Source organism: Bicyclus anynana, chromosome 13 (assembly GCF_947172395.1).
Source record: "Bicyclus anynana chromosome 13, ilBicAnyn1.1, whole genome shotgun sequence".
NCBI classification, from domain to species: Eukaryota; Metazoa; Arthropoda; class Insecta; order Lepidoptera; family Nymphalidae; genus Bicyclus; species Bicyclus anynana.
In genome coordinates this window covers 10,837,790-10,859,044 of record NC_069095.1, presented here as the reverse complement: position 1 = coordinate 10,859,044, position 21,255 = coordinate 10,837,790, and the positions used below count along the sequence as shown (strand labels likewise).

General features: G+C 35.7%; 1 protein-coding gene across 1 annotated transcript in view; it reads left to right on the top strand.

Moving 5' to 3' along the window:
• The window catches only part of LOC112050410 (transferrin), a 39,025-nt gene that overhangs the window by 16,085 nt on the left and 1,685 nt on the right, over positions 1 to 21,255 (top strand). Inside the window, exons 4-12 of the mRNA XM_052884927.1 lie at positions 2,641 to 2,759; positions 6,394 to 6,553; positions 11,748 to 11,905; positions 12,846 to 13,050; positions 14,157 to 14,319; positions 16,386 to 16,512; positions 17,408 to 17,592; positions 18,887 to 19,050; positions 19,457 to 19,552. Coding sequence (XP_052740887.1) covers positions 2,641 to 2,759; positions 6,394 to 6,553; positions 11,748 to 11,905; positions 12,846 to 13,050; positions 14,157 to 14,319; positions 16,386 to 16,512; positions 17,408 to 17,592; positions 18,887 to 19,050; positions 19,457 to 19,552 — 1,377 coding nt within the window. The remainder of the gene's footprint in view (positions 1 to 2,640; positions 2,760 to 6,393; positions 6,554 to 11,747; positions 11,906 to 12,845; positions 13,051 to 14,156; positions 14,320 to 16,385; positions 16,513 to 17,407; positions 17,593 to 18,886; positions 19,051 to 19,456; positions 19,553 to 21,255) is intronic.

Genomic DNA, 21,255 nt, shown 5'->3' with positions numbered 1-21,255 from the left:
AGTCGCCGACATATCGGCGGCAGTCGACGGCAGTCTACGGCAGTTGACGGCAGTTGACGGCAGTCAACGGCAATCAACGGCAGTTAACGGTAGTCGACTGCAGTCGAATGCAGTCATCAGTAGCAGTTGTTGCTCGTGTAAATTAATCCTAAGCTGACTGTTACCCTTAAGTAATTGAAAAGCGCACAAAAATAACCTTACAGTGCAAAGCTAGTTACTGTAATAAATCCACAAATCGCCTCGGGTCTACAGGGCAACATATCCGCTATAATCCCCGAAAATGGGAAAATGGATAAATCATAGTTATAGCTCAAAATATAACTGACATTAATGGGGTTAGCAACGGCAAACTGCTCGCGGCGATACATACAGATACTCGAACTATCCACAAATACATGTGAGGAATAAGTTACTTTGTTTAATGGTGATAACAAACTTTGTTATTGTAGACTTATAACGGTTGTTTTGGTTTAATGTTAAAGTATTCGTATTTTAAACCGACTTCAAAAAATAGGGGAAGTTCTGAATTCGCGTCTGTTTTTTTTTAATATTTGTCACTTCATAACTTCGTCATTTGTTAACCAATTTTGAAAATTTTTTGTTTGAAAGATTAGATTCCAGATTAGTCTTATTTAATTTTTATGACAATCGGTTTAGTAGTTTTGTATTAAAAACAAAATAACTGAAATGAGTATTTAAAGTCTGTTCCATTTTTACGTTTAAAAGATTAGTATTTACGCAATCTCACTTGGTAAGTGATGATGCAGTCTAAGATGGAAGCGGGCTAACTTGTTAGGAGGAGGATGAAAATCCACACTCCTTTTCGGTTTCTACACTACATCGTACCGGAACGCTAAATCGCTTGGCGGTACGTCTTTGTCGGTAGGGTGGTCTCCCACCAGCCATACCTGGACCAATTAAGAAAACCTCAATCGGCCCAGCCGGGGATCGAACCCGGGACCTCCGTCTTGTAAATCCACCGCGCATACCACTGCGCCACGGAGGCCGTCAAAACACATTATACAAAACTAGCGGACGCCCGCGACTTCGTCCGCGTAAATTTCGATGTCAACTTTACTACCACCCCTACTCTACCCTACTCTTACCCTACCCTACCCTACCCTACCCTACCCTACCCCTACCCTACCACTACCCGAACCCTAACCCTACCCTACCCCAAACCTACCCCTACCCTACCCCTACCTTACCTACACCGTACCCCTACCCTCCCCGTACCCTATCCCACTCGTACCCCTATCTCACGCCTATCCTACCACTTCCCTATCCTACCCGTACCTCTACCCTACCCTATAACTTCTCTATCTTACTCCTACCCTTAGCAAAATCGGTCCAGTCCTTCGAGAGTGGTGGTATGACCAAGGGAAATAGAGACTTCAATGCTAATAATAGAAAGACTTCTATGCTAAAGATGTAAAGTTCGTGTGGTTGTAGGAGGTAATCTCTGGATATACTGGACCGATTTGGAAAATTGTTTTACCAATAGAAAGCTACGTTATTTGCGAGTGTCAAAGGCTATGTTTGATCCCCATATTCACACGGGAACGGGAACTACGTAAATGAAAGCGCCGGGTGTCATATTTCTGCGTCTTTAGCGGAATTTCTGCGTCTTTTAGAAATTTTGTATTATCTCCGAAACTATTTAAGTAATTAACATACTGTAAAGGGCAAATCTTATCTCCATAATATCCTTGTGATTATTAAATAATTTATTTTAATAAGGATTAAAGTTTAGTTGTATAAATAATGACGTAAACCTAAGTATATAAAATTAATAATTTTTAAAACACAAAAGGTCTTATATTTGCTAATATATAGAAAATAGATATATGGTGTCGCGAACTTTTTTGTAGAACTTTTAAAGATACATAAAGTCTCCATACATTAATTTCAATTTTACGCAATAGTTAAGGCAGCGCATGCGAATAAGTCTGTTTAAGAGGATTTTCAGTCCGACCTGTATGACAAAAACTGTGATAACTCGGCTAATATATATGATACCAATATAAAATATAGCCTATAGCACTCCCCGATAATGTAGCATTCTACTGGTGAAAGAATTTTTAAAATCGGACCAGTAGTTCCGAAGATTACCCCATTTAAAAAATGTGACAAACTTACAAACTTACAAACTTTACCTCTTTATAATATTAGTATAGACTAAGTTTTACCACATAATTCGTACTTGTACATATGTTTTCTATGTTATTAGTATCATCATTAACATCAAATATTCGGCTCAATATTGAGCACGATGCTTCTCTCAGAACGAGAGGGGTTGGGCTAATAGCCCACTACGCTGGCTCAATTGGCAGATTTCACACACGTAGAGAATTTAGAAATTCTCAGGTATGCGTATAATATATAGCTGAGATACATATAAATTCTTTAGGCCTAAGATCACACACCATGTCATAACTCGAGAAGAGAGATAGAGAAATGACGACCAATAACGACAAAATACAAAATATCGCTCTTTCTTTCTCGGCAATGGGACGCTATTTACGATTCACCACTACTGGTCGACGTTTGTTTGTCTTTTCTCGAGATGGCCGTGGTGCGCATCATAGGCCTATTCCGAAAGCGTAACAAACTTATATTAGTGTTATTGTTTATTTGCAGCCGAGTTCCGGTACGAAGCAGTGATCGTCATCCACAAGGATCTGCCCATCAACAACTTGGATCAGCTCAAGGGGTTGAAGTCGTGTCACACTGGCGTCAACAGAAATGTTGGTTACAAGGTACGTCTTCATTTCATTCCTTTGGTCATCTTCAGTCTCCTGTAGGACTAGCATGCGACCAACGACATATCTCGTGAGGAGAGATGGAAAATGTTGACCAATGGCGGAGGAGTTATCTCAGTCCTATCTCTTTCGTCCCAACACAATAAAATAAATAGCGATATCCATGGTTTACATTTGTCCATTTCTCTTAACGAGATATTTCACTAGTCGCATCTTGGGCCTACTGGACTGGTCCTGAAATAGATTCCTAATCTAACCCAAGACTTTACAATTAGTAACCAAACAAAGTATCAACTGGACCAACCAGGCTATTAGCAAAAGTTGAAGTTGTAAGAAGTTAGAGACAAGTACACCCTCTATAGTATAGAGGGTGTACTTTTCTATCATACTACGTTGTTCACTATACTAATAGCATTAACAACTGAGTCTTAGGGCCATAAATCATTTCTCTATATCTATCTCGCTTGCACTTATGGGTCTTATGGAGCCGTCTAGTGAAGGGTGTAACAATGAAAGACATATTATCGATAAGTAAAGTTTATTATCGTATCTTGTTCACAAAATTAAAAAAATTAACAATATTTGATTTAATATAATACATATTTCATATTATATAATTATTAACTAAATAAAATTAATCTTCATCTGAGTCTTCATCATCAGAATCTTCGTCTTCTGCCAAATTTATTATATATTAGTATCCATAGTGCGCAACGAGTAACACATGAATGTATTTATTTAATTGCAGTAAACACATTTATAGCAAAAAAAATACGCAATGCAATTACATTAGAAACCGACCAATCAGAATCGTCCAAATCATTATTGACTCATCATTAGCACGTGCGCAGGTAGCCGTTTATCGATAATTAGGGTGCGCAGGTAGGCGCGCTGCACATTCCTATCTTTTTTGACTTTTATGACCGGACGACTCAGATGATAATGCGCATACTATAGGCAGTGAGCATGAATGGTGAATGTAGTGAATTTTTTTGCTATATTAGTGTTACAGATGTCTGAACTATGCCTGCCAGTATTTTTATTTTTTCTCACTACTCAATGCACACCCCTCGTATAAGGTATATAGGTACCACGGATATAAGTGTAGCTTAAGTGCTTTATGTTCTGTGGTTTATACGCTATCCGAAAATGTTCATGTTTTATTGAAGTAAGTACTTTATAAAAGTTACTCAATGAAGGTCAAAAGTTTACCGCGTCCATTACGGAACACCCAACCGGAATATCGGATTTCACAATATTTACGGCAAGTTGGACCCAACCCAACCTTTTGGCGAAAACTATTTCAATTACAACTTCAAAACCTATTTTCCCCACACAAACTGTATTGTATTTGAAAATCTTTAGTTCCTAATAGTTAAGCTGGGAACAGATTTAGTTTGAAGAATTTTATTTATTACTAGCGGACGCCCGCGACTTCGTCCGCCCTTAGACCTCTTTAATCCATCCCTTATAGTAGTATCGCTGTAAAAATGGAGTAACTTCTCCCGTTTTTCCAACATTTCTCTTCCCTGCTCTGCTCCTATTGATCGTAGCGTGATGAAATGTATACTATACTCTGCCCAGGAGTATGAAAAATAATTGTACCAAGTTTCATCAAAATCCGTCGAGTGGTTTTTGTTTCTATAACGAACATACAGACAGACAGATAGAGAAAAAAATTTGCTGATTGCATTTTTAGCATCACTATCGATCACTAATCACCCTCTGATAGATATTTTGGAAATATATTTTATGTACAGAATTAACCTCTGTACAGATTTATTATAAGTTTCATTTCAAATATTTCAATTGACTGGACTTTTCTTTGGTATTTACCGGTACGTCGCACCGCATCTCAAGAGATTCAGCCGTCTTCGGCAACTTCAATTCAAACTTCATTTATTATTTCAAGTTTTGTCGTCATCTAATTCATGTGTCTAAAGTGTTCTTCAAACCGACGAATTTGACGTTAAAAAGTGCTAGTAAAACTAGCCTATTTGAAGTTTAATTTTTTTAAAGGACATTTTGTATGGAGGCTGGTCCTTTATTCCGAGTGTCAACTAAGCAGAAAAAAATATGTTTATCTTAAAATAACATAAAATCAAAATAACAAATTTTTGGGACCTGCATTTTTTTAAAATGAATTTAATAAAATGTATTTTTTTCATTAGCTGTCAATATTGAGAATTTTTATCACGGCAACATGCTTGTAACACACCCTGACAGATTGTCAGTGATCTTTAGCGTAGTAGCGTTCGTTTATGGCGTTTTTAAAGCAATTTAAGGATTTTTTTGTTTAATGCTTCTCTGTCTACGATTCAATTTTTCTTTTTAACTTGTGTCATATTGACATTTGACAATACATATTACATGACATTGACAGCTTACACCGGTCATGAATTCCAATTCCAGGTGTTCTCATTGGCTGTTTTGAATACTTTTATTGTATTGTCTATGATTAATTTTTAGATAAGGGAGCGAAACAAAAAAAAATATTTATCTAATTAATGCGGGTTCCAAAAATTTTGAAAATTATTTTCTCAACAGCATTATCTATCTCCTATCCGTAAAAAATACTATCTACCTGCTTATAAATTATAAATAATGAAGGCCCATTTTGGGACATGTCCTTTTGTTATTATTACAATTGGAACTTCATTCTGAATACACAAAAAATTACTGAATGTTGAAAGTTACAATTCTCAAATTAGTCCTCACAATCACATAACCGTTTTTCCTTAGAATCACATAACTCATTTTGTTTTATTAGTCCCATTTATTAGTCTATAAATGTAATGGAACGTAAATTGTAGGGAGCTTCAAATAATATAAATCAGAAATAGAGTGCCTAGCACTTCTTGCTTCATGTTAATGTCTGGTTTCTGGAATGTTCTGATGGAAAATTTAATAAAAATGGCGAGGCATTTGTGAAACAAAAGATGGCTTCTGAAAGCTTGTGACAAATAAATTTAATTTTGGCAACAAAAGAACATCTGAATAAAATATTCTACGACTGTGATATTAAATCAAATCCCTTTTGTATCTGTTCCCCATATTTTTTATATTGGAATTTTATTATTGTGGCAATATTGTACAACTCCTTACGGATTCTCTGATTTCTTTATCCTTGTTATTTATTTGTTCGTAGCCAACTTCTATAAGAAATGTTCTTACGCAAATATTCTAAAATACAAAAAAATCTCAAATTCGTTATTGTTGTTTATTTGTTTGTCATCATCTATAAGAAATGCTCACCTTACTGTTGTAAAATAAAAACTAAGTCTCGAAAACATTTTTAATAAAATAAAAGAAGTAAGTCCTCTAACATAAATTACAAAATGTTTGGTAGGTATTCATTGAAAGAAAATGCTTACTTTCATAATGTTTGTGCAAATGAAAATAATTACATCAGGCTTTTCATCAATGTTTTTTTAATACTAACAGATGTCACTCTATTTTAGCCGCTTAATTCCCGCTCCCTTGGAGATAAAATATAGTCTATAACAATCGGATAGTGTAGCTTCCCAAACCCTACAGATTCAGTAGTTTCGGAGACTATTCAATGCAAACAAACAAACAATCAAATCATTCTTCATTATAATATTAGTATAGATTATATATTCCAAAACAGATCCCGCTGACGATGCTGATGAAGCGGTCAATCTTCCCCAAGATGAACGACAGAACCATCTCCCCGAAGGAGAACGAACTTCGTGCCCTTTCCACTTTCTTCAAGAAATCCTGCATCGTTGGGACATGGTCACCTGACCCTAAGACGACGTCCTTTTGGAGTAAGTTCTATCAAAAAGTATCATCATCATCTCCTTTTCCTTATCCCACTTAAGTAGGAGCGGCAAAACATGTCTATCACTTCCATTGTTTACTATTTCTACTTCTAATACACACATTATCCTCTTTTACTCATTACAACCATCTCTTTTTTATATTTTTGATCTTGATTGATTGCTTATAGCAATAATCCTTTAGCAAGTTTAAGTTATTCATTTTTAATGACTTTTTTTTAAATTATTTTTGTGTTTTTGTGTGCAATATGAGTATTTCTTCTTCTTCTTTGGCCTTCCTCTCATCTTATGGCCTTTTAAATTATCCGTAAATGCGATAGTTTTTTTATTATCTCTATTAAATACTCTAAATAATTCGATGCTTAAAAGCTCTCATTTCTGAATAAGAAGTTCAGTAAATGCTAAAATCGTTATTCGTTATTACTAACATTGGAATTTTACTTCGCAAAGTTTTGAAGTATCCTGCGAAATTTGCAATGTCCACAGAATTTTCCTTACTCACTTTGAAGTAAGTAAGGAAAATTAAGTTTTTAAGTAAATAAGCTCTTTAACAGAGTTGAAGTGCTGAAGTAGGTACTGAAATAATTTCTTTACCGAGAATATCGTCGAAAATTAAGAAGTATTCTAAGAAATTTTCAGTCGTAAGCAGTATTCTCGGAAATTTTCAGTGTAAACAAACTTAGAAACTGTCCCTTCTTCTTTAACTTAGAGAGTAAGTTTTTCAGTAATTAATTTCTTTACTTATTTTAGCGCCCTGAAGTAATTAGACTATTAATATACCAAGACCCAAGGAAGCATAAACTATTTCAAATATCAAGTTTGGGAACCTCTGGTCTTAACTAATAGAGCTAGTATGAACATTTCGCTTAAATACAGTATCGTAGTATGGCGCCAAAAAACGATGTCTAAAAATGTATTCCCTAAAGCTATATGGCAAACTTCCAAAAGAATAAAAACAAAGTTAATTATAAGAGGGGAGGAACAAGTAAGAATAAATTACGATTCCATTAAGATAAGTAATTGTTCACAGAAATACGATTTATTAACAAGATGTCTGACGTCGTTGTCTTGTGAATTTCAATGCTTCCAGAAGTCTAAACAAGGAAAGTTCTAGCACCGCTTTGTCAAGGCCAACTTTGACCTACCTACCTACAACTAGGGTTGCCAATCGTTCTATAAAATAAGGTAAAACCTCCTCCTGTTTTTGAGTTTTTCGAAAATAGAATCATTATAGGCCCTGATTGTTTTGAAAAATAAATGAAAAGCTTTATATTGGAATGAAATGCAGCTGTGGAATGCGTTCATTTTTTTATTTAATTTTTATTGAGTTGCGAATAGAGCGAGATTTGAAGACATGAGACATCCTGTACGGTGTAATACCTTTGCTTTTTTCTCATGTGAAAGAAAAAAAATAAAATTAAAAAGCGAGAATTTTAAAAACAATTGCCGTGAATAAACCATACTTGTGACCGTAATTTACATGTTTCGCAACATTAATTGTTATGTCTTCATCTAGTGAGAATGGTGACCCTAATTTGGAGATGGATCTTAAAAGACTTACAAATGAAACACCTACTTACGAAAAATTTAATAAGTGGAGAAAACAATCTACTATTATTTTTAAATAAATGTTGACTTTCTGCTTACTCCATAAAATACTATATTTTTTTAAGCGTGCTATATTTTTTATAGCTAAATCTGTAAAATACTATATTTTCTGAAAACATCTTGGCAACCCTACCTACAACAGACCAAAGATTAACAATTGGAAACGAACAACAGGAATCACGGTAAACCAACAACATCGTAAAACTACCAAATTCTCTGAACAGATTCTGTAAACATTATGTTTACAGAATTTGTGATGAGTTGACACAAGCTACGATTAATAATAAACCATAAACTGTAGAGCTAAACATTGAATTAAACGTATTTTGACTAAGAAATATAACATTAAAGAGATTTCAAAGAAATCATCTATTAAACACACCGTCAAAGCACGCCTTCAAGGTATTATACTTTGAAGGTTGGTTGTAATTATACAAGTTAAATATCAGCTTTCTTAAATAAAGTTTTTGAGGTAAAATAGAGTTTTTATAAACGGACTGACGGCGAATAAGAGACTTCTTTTGACTACGAGACCCTAAAAGATACTTGTATGTCTCATACAAGGGCGAATTTTCGCTAAACATTTACTTTTTTCACATATATGTAAAAAGAAATTCTCTGTGATACCACAACAATCTTCGTTACGACCTCAAACCCCTATATAATTTTTATGACAAAGTTAACCGCTATACGTTCGGTAATAAATATTTCGCCCAGAAAACTGCTGTGTTAAAAAATATATATACTTACCTAGAGTATTATAACATCCTTGTATAACTAAATTTAATGTTTCTTGCAAATAAATGATTCTGATTCTAATTGTTTCATATAACTGGATCAAATTGTGCAAAGATTTTTGCGAGAAATAGTTTTCCTTTTTTGTTATTTTTATCATTTAGTTAATTATTTTTTCTCATTTTGTTTAAATTTTTGCTGTAGTTTTTGTAGTTTGTAAGAAATTCTGAACTGCTAGAGAAAATTTCTTGAAATGATCTTTTTAACATTAAAATGGAACCGACTTCAAAAAGTTTCAGTTATTTTCATTTTAACACAACATTACTAAACCAAAAATGAAATGGGACCAATCTTGCTCTTTCAAACAAAAGCAGAATTTTCAAGAGTGGTTAATAAATGACGAAGTTATGAGGTAATAAAAAAACATATTCCTCAAATTGAGAACCTCTTTTTAAAAGAGTCAGTTAAAAAATAACTCCATGTTATCCTCAACAAAATCTCGAACTTATAACCTCATGATTCCATAATAAGCTATTTATGTAACTGGACGGACGATTCATTTACTTGATTGAGGTAAACAACAACGCCATAAAAACTGAAACAAAGATGAATTTCGCTAAGTAATTGTTCAAGTAAAACGATTTATGATCAAAATGTCTGACGTAATTCGTACTTTATCGTCCCTTCAGAACTCAAAAACTTCGCCAGTGTCTTCGAAAAGTTTGTACGAAGAACATAAGACGTAAAACTCGGAGCAACAGGTGGTAAGACAGATTAATTTTCAAGAGGAAATTTTCCATGCAGAATATAAATACAAAACGGAAATTGGCAAAAGAATAGACAATTTTATTATCCGAAATGCCTTGTTATCAACATCCTTACAAGAATTTTGTATTTTCTTCTACTTACTGAAACTTTTTTTTCTGTTACGTATTATCTATAAAAGTTCCATCACCAGTTTATTTCCAGCCGATTCAATACAGTAGGCATGTTTGGTTTTGACGGCCTCCGTGGCGCAGTGGTATGCGCGGTGGATTTTCAAGGCGGAGGTCTTGGGTTCGATCCCCGGCTGAGCCGATTGAGGTTTTCTTAATTGGTCCAGGTCTGGCTGGTGGGAGGCTTCGGCCGTGACTAGTTACCACCCTACCGGCAATGTCGTGTAGAAACCGAAATGGATGTGGATTTTCATATTCCTTCTAACAAATTAGCCCGCTTCCATCGTAGATAGCATCATCACTTACCCTCAGGTTAGATTGTATTCAACGGTTAACTTGTCAAGATTAAAAAAAATATGTCAATTTTTAACTTTTTCGTGATGCAGCTTGGAATCTTCCAGAGAACTACTCAAATAAATTTAGAAAAAAAAATTGAAATATTTGGATGAATCGCTAACATTAACTGAGTTTCTTTAACATGAAGTGGAAATAGAGTCATTGGATGAAGTTACAAGTAGCTTTATTTCTTTTTGTAAAAATCATTATACATTTAATCTAAAAATATCAATAAAGCTTTATATAAAATCAGCTCTTAAAAGGCTTTCATACGTTTAATATAGCAAACGCTAAAAACATTTTTCGTGTCGACCCAATCTAGAAAGTAATAAAAATGTCTGCGGGCGACAACGGGCAATTGTTCGGAACGCCAAGATTTTAATTGTACCCTCGTATAGTACAGTTTATCGAGATAGACGACAATGCACTATATAAAAATTTTATGAACAGAATCATTGTGTGAATTCTTCGTTTTAATTACAGAAGGTTTATGTATTTTATACTTTATTTGCACAAACAAAATACATTACACAAAAGATAATAAGGAAGCTATGTCAATCTAGGAGATGTAGAAGATGGTTTTGGAGATGTTTAATAGGTTAGATAATCAAAATAAGCAAATTCATATACGAATCACATTATTGTTTACATAGTTCCTCGATTACAGGTGGTATTAACAGTAATTATTTATGTTATTGTAGAGGGGAGGTATCAGTGTTGGTATAAATAAGACGGTATTTGATGACTTGAGCTCAGTTGTTTGTTATGCAGCGTAGAAACCGTCACGCTGCCAGTCGCGTTAGTGGTTTTGTCCAAAAAAAATAATTATTGATAATGTTTTGTGTTGTAATCATAAATGGTTTAGTGTGGGCATGAATAAAATGTCGGGCAGGGTAGTGTCAAGGTCACTTCAGTTATGTGCATTTAAAGAAATTAAAAATCACATGTCTCAAACGGTGAAGGAAAAATCGTGAGGAAACCTGCATATAATTTATTACTTATATAATTTTGTTACTTCTCTACGTATGTGAAGTCTGCCAATTCGCATTAGGCCAGCGTGGTGGACTATGGGCCTAATCCCTCTCTTTCTGAGTGGAGACTCGTGCTCAACAGTGGGGTGAAAATGGGTTGCTAATGATGATGACAATAATACTGTAGAACAGCCATCAAAGTGTGTTCCACGGAACCCTGGTGTTCCGCTAAGCCCCTGTAAGGGTTCCGCGAGAGAAAATAAACTAAACACCTCTCTCAGGTCGAACGTTTTTACGCGTTTCATACCTCCCATTAGTTTTTTTTTCTTTATTAATATCTTCTATCATTATACTTGTTAGGTAGTAACTTACTAAGTATGTTATAAGTAGTAACCGTTATTTTAATATTTAATAGTTTAATTAATAAATAATACATTTACAAAAACAATTGTTTTACTGTAAGGTTCCGTCAAGTATTTCGCCTTCCAAGAGGGTTCCGTCACCAAAAAAGTTTTTTTTTCAATCAATTTATTTATTTGCAGATACATGCATTTGCAAATATACATACAGTTTGAGAACCGCTGCAAATGTTTACAGAGAGCCAATACAGCCAGCTGTGCGCGATGTGCGAGCACCCAGACGTCTGCGACTACCCCGACATATACAGCGGGTACGAGGGAGCCCTGAGGTGCTTGGCGCACAACGGCGGCGAAGTCGCCTTCACCAAAGTCATCTATACCAAGAAGTTCTTCGGGGTATGTTTCATTATTATTAGAATATTATTAAAAAATATATAGTTAGGAAACTACTCAGAAGTGGAAAAAAAAAAAAATATTTGTCTGGACAGTTTAATTAATAAAACAAATCATACAAGTAAATGTAACCAAAACAAAACAGAGTTCACTACTCGAGACAGAGAGACATTCTCCCTGTCTAATTCAACGTAATTCGAGAAAGACTACATCACGAGTGATGTTGACGGATTGCCCGCCACCGGAGCACTGCAACGGACCGTACGGCGAGCGCCTATCACAAGCCACTCCCGCCAGTTTGCCCCTTCTCACTATTCCCCACTCGTCACGGAAACGACTAGCGTCATATCCTTCTCAGACTATTTCCTCCATATTTAATCTTAGTAACGTTCCGCAGTTTATTCCGCGTAGTTCTCGTTCCTGTGGGAATACGAAGATAAAATATATTATATGTTGCTCTTTAGCTTTCCATTGGTGAAAGAATTTTTAAAATCGATTTAGTGGTTTAGACGTGAAGCTTATCAAATGATGACGACAATGAAAATTACAATTACATTAATTACTTACTTGCCTTCTAACCTATTTTCACGTAGACACAAGACTAACTAAAATTAATCGTTGTACAGTGACTAAACAGAATAACCATTATTTCAGCGAATTAAATGAAGCACTCGTACTTAATAAAAATTAATGGTAAAATATTAACTAAGTAATTATATTTTATACTAATAAATAATTAATATTATAAACGCGAAAGTTTGTATGGATGTTTGTTACTCTTTACCGCTGCGGCTACTAAACCGCTTTGGCTGAAATTTAAAACATAGATAATATCCTGGATTAACACTTGGGCTATTTTTTATCCCGAAAAATGCATAGTTATCGCGAGATTTGCGAATTGGCATTATTCAGGTGGTACTAAGTCTTGTTGGTTATTCCTCAGTTGCCAGTTGGAAAAACACCAGCTAGCCAATCACCAGAGAACCCTGACGAGTTCGCGTATCTTTGCGTGGACGGGTCCAAAGTACCGGTCAGGGAGAAGCCTTGCTCGTGGGCTGCTAGACCGTGGCAAGGGTTGTTGGGTCACAACGATGTATTGGCAAAACTCTCGCCTTTGAGGGAGAAGATCAAGCAATTGTCCAACGCTGGTAAGTACATTAGTTTCTAGACTAAAATTAAAAGTTTTGCTTTAAGAGAAAGACAAAAACCGGCCAAGTGCGTGTCGGGCCACGCGCAGTGTAGGGTTCCGTAGGGTTAAAGTTAGCACTTTAATCCCTTGTGTAATATGCACAAAAATACTGATACGATAGGATATACCCCAAACCATGGAATAAACGATAAAATATTCATTGCATGTAGGGAAGGAACCATATTTTTTTTAATTTTCTTTTTTTCGTCAAAAATTAAGGATTTACCTCTAAGATATAGAGGGTAAACCCTCAGGAGGTCAATGACAGACTAATACTAATCAGTTCCACCCAATTATGTTATAAGTACTATGGATATGTCACTAGCGCGTTAAAACTGAGACGATTAAAAGGGATGATGACAGTTTTTTAAATTGTATATAAATTAAGAGTATACTAATAGCAAAGCAATTTTGTAAAAGCAACAGGGCATCTGTGATCATTACTTTCGGAGCTATAGGGATTTAAAGGGTCATATTTGCGGCGCTGCCGCGGATCCCTGAAAAACGCTCCATACAAAATGGCACGATTTAGTGACGTCGTTGGCTCGCTGATCGTTAGATTTGTATGAGCGTTCAAACAAAATCACTAATATCTTTGTTATTTGTGCGTTTATGTTTATAGTTCATTTATTGAAAAATGTCACATTTAATGTAAGGAAGCTAAAACTGTATGAATTTTCATTTAATTACGATAAAAAAAATTTATAGATTTTAAAATTTTATAATCTTATTTATTTTGCAAATATCCAGACAATCTTTGCTTTTTATGTATAAATTAGTTAACATTGACCTTATTTACCTGAATGTATCATAAAAATAAATATAGTCAAACCTAGTCATCATCCCCATTTCATTGAATCCCATTGTAAACAACGAAAGTTATTATTTAAACAAATAAAAACAATGTCGGGTTGTGTGTTCAGAAAGTGTATAAACTATATAAACATACATAATTATTAATAGAATTAAGCTCAGTGGTGTAGCTAAATTCGGATCACTTTTTGCGGAGATTTTGTAGGCACGTAACATGTCTATAATATAAAATATCGTTGGTTCCACCTCTAGGTGCCGCGAGTAAACCCGAATGGTTCACTATGGTGCTGGGTCTATCTGACAAGATCCACCACGTAGCAGATAACATTCCCATCAAGCCTGCCGACTATCTGAAGAAGGCCAACTATACAGAGGTCATCGAAAGAGGACACGGACCACCAGAACCAGTTGTCCGGTAAATATTTTGACAAAAATTAAGTTAATTAACTTAAACTAAATATACTCAGAGACACAATTATCCGCCCTCATTAACATGACGTTATTATAATAAAGTGTAGCTGTGATAGCCTAGTGGATATGACCTCTGCCTCCGATTTCGGAGGGTGTGGGTTCGAATCCGGTTCGGGGCATGCACCTCCAACTTTTCAATTATGTGCATTTTAAGAAATTAAATATCACGTGTCTTAATCGGTGAAGGAAAACATCGTGAAGAAACCTGCACTCCAGAGAATTTCTTAATTCTCTGCGTGTGTGAAGTCTGCCAATCCGCATTGGGCCAGCGTGGTGGAATATTGGCCTAACCCCTCTCATCCTGAGAGGAGACTCGAGCTCAGCAGTGAGCCGTATATGGGTTGATAACGACGATAATAAAGTGGACGGATAATGGTGCCTCTGAGTATATAATTAAACTTAACTTAGCATATGTTTATATACTATGGTTGTCTCATTATTTTGCCTACTTCAACCAATAAGAATCTAAATTACAGTGAAATTTTCTATTCTACCTGGGTGACGTAGTCGCATGGAGTCGTCAGATTTTGTCCATAGCAAAATGAATAAATTACTCACTATTATAATAATCTTCCGCAAAGTAACGCCTGATTATATTAATACTAGCGGACTCGGTCAAGCTTTGCTTTAACTTCTGTGCACTTTTTTCCTACACAATCAGGAAAAACAAAACCTTAGAATTGAGACCGTCCCTTTATCTATGAAGGCTTTGGTACACATATACTATCGTCGTCATCAACCCATCATATTCGGCTCACTGCTGAGCTCGAGTCTCCTCTCAGAATGAGAAGGGTTGGGCCAATAGTCCACCACGCTGGCCCAATGCGGATTGGCAGACTTCACACACGCAGAGAATTGAGATAATTCTTTGGTATGCAGATTTCCTCACGATGTTTTCCTTCACCGATTGAGACACGTGATATTTAATTTCTTAAAATGCACACAACTGAAAAGTTGGAGGTGCATGACCCGGACCGGATTCGAACCCACACCCTCCGGAATCGGAGGCAGAGGTATCCACTGGGCTATCACAGCTCTCATCTCATATACTATAAATATACATATTTCTCCATTTTCGTAGTAGGATAAAAAATACAAAACACAAGAGCCATTATTCACAAACTAAATATACCTACTGATATTGTCATGCAGATTGGTTTTCCTGTTTAAGTAATTTTATTACAAGGTTTTTGCGTTGTCAGGTTTTGCGCTTGACCGCGATCTCACCGAAAATAATGAATTGCGATGGCACAAAAATGGAAATATGCTTATTTATTTTTATCATATTTTTAATTAAGTACACTTCGCGTGAAAGTTATATTGGCCTTGTTATAAATGCAAAGTTATAAGTAACTATGGACAGGTATGAGTTTATAGTTAGAAATGTATAAAGGTAAAGGTAAATATACATTTCTCCATTTCTACATGAAATATATTTTTTTGTTTCGTCCTTTTTAACCGACTTCAAAAAAAGAAGGAGGTTCACAATTCAATGCGTATGTTCTTTTTTACGTTTGTTATTTCATAACTTCGTAATTTCTTAACCAATTTTAAAAATTCTTTTTTGTTTGAAAGAGTATACTTCCAGATTAGTCTTATTTAATTGATGAAAATCGGTTCATTAATTTTGTGTTAAAATGAAAATAACGAAATTATCCGTACTGTGGCGCTTTCGTTCACTATGCACACACACACTAAAAACAAAAATAAAATCATTTTAACAAAAATTCAAAATCACAAAAATAAACTAATAAGCGAAAAATAACATTTTATTGTGCTACCTTCTGATCACTTTGAGGGCGGTACCAACACAAGTCCATTAAATCGTAAAGTTAGGATTTCAAGACAGTTCTTTCCCGTGCTTTCAGAAACGGCTTTAATGAATACGTCACTGACATTTTTGGCACAACTTTTTTGTTAAAAAGATTTTTTAAATAGTCTGGTTAGAGTTTTTGAAATATTTTTTTGTGACCTTCTACGAGTACCTAATCATAATTCTTTTTGAATTAGGTTGTGCGTAACTTCCAACGTGGAACTGGCTAAGTGCCGTTCTATGTCAGTATTCGCATTCAGTCGGGACATTCGGCCCAAACTAGACTGCGTCCAAGAATCTTCACAGGAGGCCTGCTTTAAGAGTGTAAGTAGCATTTATACTGGTATCATTGTTATCTATCTATCACCTGGTTAAAAAACAGAAGGCCTCGTCGAGGTATCCAACCAGCGTGTGCTTTAACGTTAAAAGTGCCTTTTGTTAAACCATTCAGAAAACTCTTGTTTGAACTAGCGACTCGACAGATATAGAACACTGTGTGAAATATATACAGTTTTGTAAATAATATTTTTTTGTTTAAACAATTTACAAGAGTATGTTTAGTCATAATATTGTTATAATAGCCCGGGATCCGAGGAAACAAAGTTACAAGTGATTACCTACTATCAAGTAAATTTTCCGTAAGTAGATTTATCTCGATAAGACGCTTAACTTTATTATTCACGAAAATTCTTGATTCTGGTAGCTAACTGGGTTACCAGGAAATGAAAATTTCAGAGCGTTGGACGAGATAATGTACCGCGCAATTTGTAGGTCATTGTGGCTGTTAAATTGTATAACTATTAATTAATCAACAGTAAAAAAGATATCTGGTTAGTAAAGTAAGAACTTTTGTTACTTTACCCTCCTCCCAACTTGTATCACTAACGAAGTTATTAAAAGTTGTTACTAACCAGCTGTTTTTTACTGTTGATTAATTAATAGTAATAGAATTTAAAAGCCACATTGTCCTACAAATTGCATAGTACAATATCTCGTTCCGACGGTCTGAAATTTTCATTTCCTGGTAACTCGGTTAGTTACCAGAATCAAGAATTTTCGTGAATAAAAAAAGTTGATCGTCTCATCGAGATGAAGCTACTCACGAAAAATTAGCTTGTTAGTAATCAGGTGTAACAAATGTTCTAGGGACCCCTGACTATTCGTAAGTGGGACTGAATTGGTAACAATAAAAAGAATCTGAATTTTCCTTTAACTATAGGTCCAAGACAACGGTTCAGACTTGGCATCTGTGGATGGTATCCGTGTAGCTGCAGCATCCAAACAATACAACCTCCATCCGGTCTTCAACGAAGTGTACGGATCGACAAAAACACCCAATTACGCTGTAGCGGTTGTAAAGAAAAACACTCCCTTCAATAACGTCGAGGATTTGAGGGGGAAACGGTGAGCGAAAATTCTTTGATCTTAGATGACCCTTTGAATATTTTTATTAAAGATTTATTATTTGAGAATCCAGCAAATTTTACTTTCTTTTGATGGTTATTTGCCAGCGATGATGATATTGGATACATAATTTACGATCATCTCGAATAGAAAATATTATGTTTGTTGTAAGTTTAATTGCTTCAAGACAATGTAGTGTATGACAAACCACCATTATTTCGCATTTCAGACTTGAATTTATCTCTATCTATCTACTTGTTTCCGTTAAGGGTATGGAGTTAGAGAGGGGTAGCAATCGGTTGGCAGGGCGACACCGCACTAGAAACTAGAAAGCGTAGTGTTGAACGACCACCAGGTGGACTGACGACAACAAGCGAGTCTCGGGGGTTCGCTGGATGCAAGCGGTCAGGATCGATAGGATTCGACCCCCCACTAGGTGGACCGATGTTACATATTACCTACTTAGAAATATTCGTTGACAATCCATATGGCCTTCACAAGTTCATAACTTTGAATAATTAGTTGACTTTGCATTTGTTTACCTACTTAATATTGTTAGAGTGAAGCGTGCTAGGAATTTACTTACTGTACTGCATTATAATAACTCCTGGTACGTAACCGAAAAGTCTGTTTGGAGCATAGTTATACATAGTAGTATTATTTAATATTTTTCTATACTATATACTAATATTATAAAGAGGAAAACTTTGTTTGTATGTTTGTTTGTTTGTTTGTAATGAATAGGCTCAAAAACTACTGGTCCGATTTTAAAAATTCTTTCACCATTCGAAAGCTACATTATCCACAAGTAACATAGGCTAAATTTTATTTAGGAAAAAAATAGGGTTCCGTAGGATATTTGGGTTTTTTGGATACAAGGTGTAAAAAATCAACCAGAAAAGTTACTTATTTTGCGTACGCTGCCTAAACTATAAAAGATAGAACCATAAAATGTTCTAATTTACTGTAGATCTTATAAATATCTACAAGGTAAGTAGGGTAAGGGTAGGGTAGGGGAAGGGTAGGGGTGGGGTATGGGTGGGGTAGGGTAGGTAGGGTAGAGGTAGGGTAGGGGTAAGATAGGGGTAGTTGAAATTTTACATCGAGTTTCGCGCGGACGAAGTCGCGGGCGTCCGCTAGTACTTGATAAAACCTAACCAGTTTAGATAATGTGGGGCTCTAGTTTTTCATTTGCAGAACCCTTGGTTACCTAGCTACGCCACTGGTTATGATGACCTTGTTTGCAGAAGTTTATACTGGTGTGTCAAATTAAATAATTTGTGTGTTTTTGTAGATCCTGCCACAGTTCATACGGCAATTTTGGAGGATTTGCTGCCCCGCTGTATTACCTCATTAACAAGGGAAAAATAACATCCGACCAATGCGTGAAGAACTTTGGCGACTTTTTCTCAGGCTCATGTTTGCCTGGAGTCGACAAGCCAGAGAATAACCCTAGAGGTATTTATACAGTTTCGTTTTTGTTTTTTAAAAAGATATCTTTTAAATGTGACCAATATTCCCATTCCCCTCCTAGTTGGAAAAACTATTAAGAGAGAGTAAGTATGAAATGTAAAAACTATATACCTATACATACATAGGTATTAAGTATATAATGTAAGTAAACACAAAATTGTGCATGTGTGCGCTCAGTGGAGTCGCAAAATCGGATCAATTTTTACGATGATTTTGTAGGCACGTAAATCTAATAATAGAAAATCTTCGCATATATCTCTCAACAATAATGGCATGGGACTTCGTTTTGGGTCTCCCTTATGCATTTAACTAGCTGACGCCGCGCGGTTTCACCTGCGTAGTTAAGTAGTAGTATAATATTAGTATACTTAGATTTACTATTATTTGACAGGTGACGACGTCTCCAAATTGAAGAAACAATGTTCATCGAACAACAGTCCATGGGTGTGTCTGCAAGAGGACAGAGCTGACGTCGCCTTCGTGTTGAGTAAGAATTTCATTTAAGTACATACCCATAGATCCATCAATAATCAGGCTCAACAGAAGAGAGGGAAAGCTTATATTAAAGAACTTCTCGCTGCAGGCTCATACTCACCGCGATAATGGTTGACATTAATACTCATTGATCACTTCAGCTTATGTTAAGGACAAGAACTAAGTACCTACTGATAATGGCCGAGGCTTAACGTGCTTTTTGCAAGAGGATGTAGCACTTTCACCCTAAGGTACTAATAAGAAATTATTGGAAGAAAGAAAAACTCGATAGGTAATTCTATAATAGGTAATAGATTATGAAACAAGCAGATGGCTCCCGTGATGTTATACGGAAAACAATTGCCAATGTCTTTCGACAAAGCGAAATAAACCGAATTGGGTGTGGATTTTCATCCTACTCCTAACAAGTTAGCCCGCTTCCATCTTATTGAATTATCACTTACCATTACTTGAGATTGTTGTCAAGGGCTAACTTCTTTACAAGAGTTTTAAAAAAATACTTCGAAAAACAAGAGAATACATCGTTTATGTACCTACATTGCGCTACCCTGCGCTAAGTAACCTGAGGCATAATTTAAGCCCATATATATGCCTGAAATTACACTGACAAGCATACCTTTCAGACCAGATAACTAAAATGCCGTATACGGACTATAATACACCTGATACGTAATAGGGTACTTCGCCGGACGAGAACTTTCACAGGTTTTTCTCGTAAAACCATAGACCAAATAATAAGTCTAAAAATAACTAGTATCAGGATCTGTATATCAAAACAGTGAATGAGGAAGTCCAGCAGTAGCAGGACTTATAAACAGAAAGAAAGAAAGAAAGAAAGAAAGAAAGAAAATTATTTTATTTTAACACACACACACATAATACACAAAGGACAACAAATACCTAAAACAAAAGACAGAAATTTTAAATATAGTAAACTAATAATTTAAAGATATTAAACTAATGATTAAATTAAATCCAAAAAAATGATGTGTGTGGTACCAAAATGGTCTCCACTCAGCATGTGCTACGCTAGTGATGGATGCACCAGCGCAGCGCTGGTCTTCCGTGGAACCATGTGGTGACGCGGGCGGAAACAACAAGAAGAAGTGTTACTAATTGATAATTAATAATAAGAACAAATAATAGATAATCCACCAACAGCTTGCTCTTCAATATGACCTTATCGATTTTGAGATGCCTTACTATAGGTACGACCCAGCGTCAGTTCTTGAAAATAGCAGTGCATTGCTCTACTGGGACCGAACGATTATCACTGACAGGTATATTGTAGCCAATAGACCTGATATAGTGCTAGTCGATCGGTCAGTGCGTCGTGCAATAATTGTTGATATTACAGTTCCACATGACGATAATCTGGTTAAAGCCGAAAAGGAAAAGGTATCAAAATACTTGGACCTTGCTCACGAGATTACCGCCATGTGGAATGTTGAGTCAACTATTATTGTTCCGATAGTTGTTTCAGTCAATGGTCTTATAGCGAAAAGCTTCGACCAACACCTTAAGAAGCTTTCGCTTAACTGTTGGATCAAGAGTCGGATACAAAAGGCAGTGATTCTTGAGACGGCGCGTATTGTGAGGAGGTTCCTCACTCTGGAGCCCTGACCACCGGTTGCTTGGGCACTCAAATGTCCCGCAGCGGGAGGGTGAATTTTTTTTATAAATTTTTAATAATGT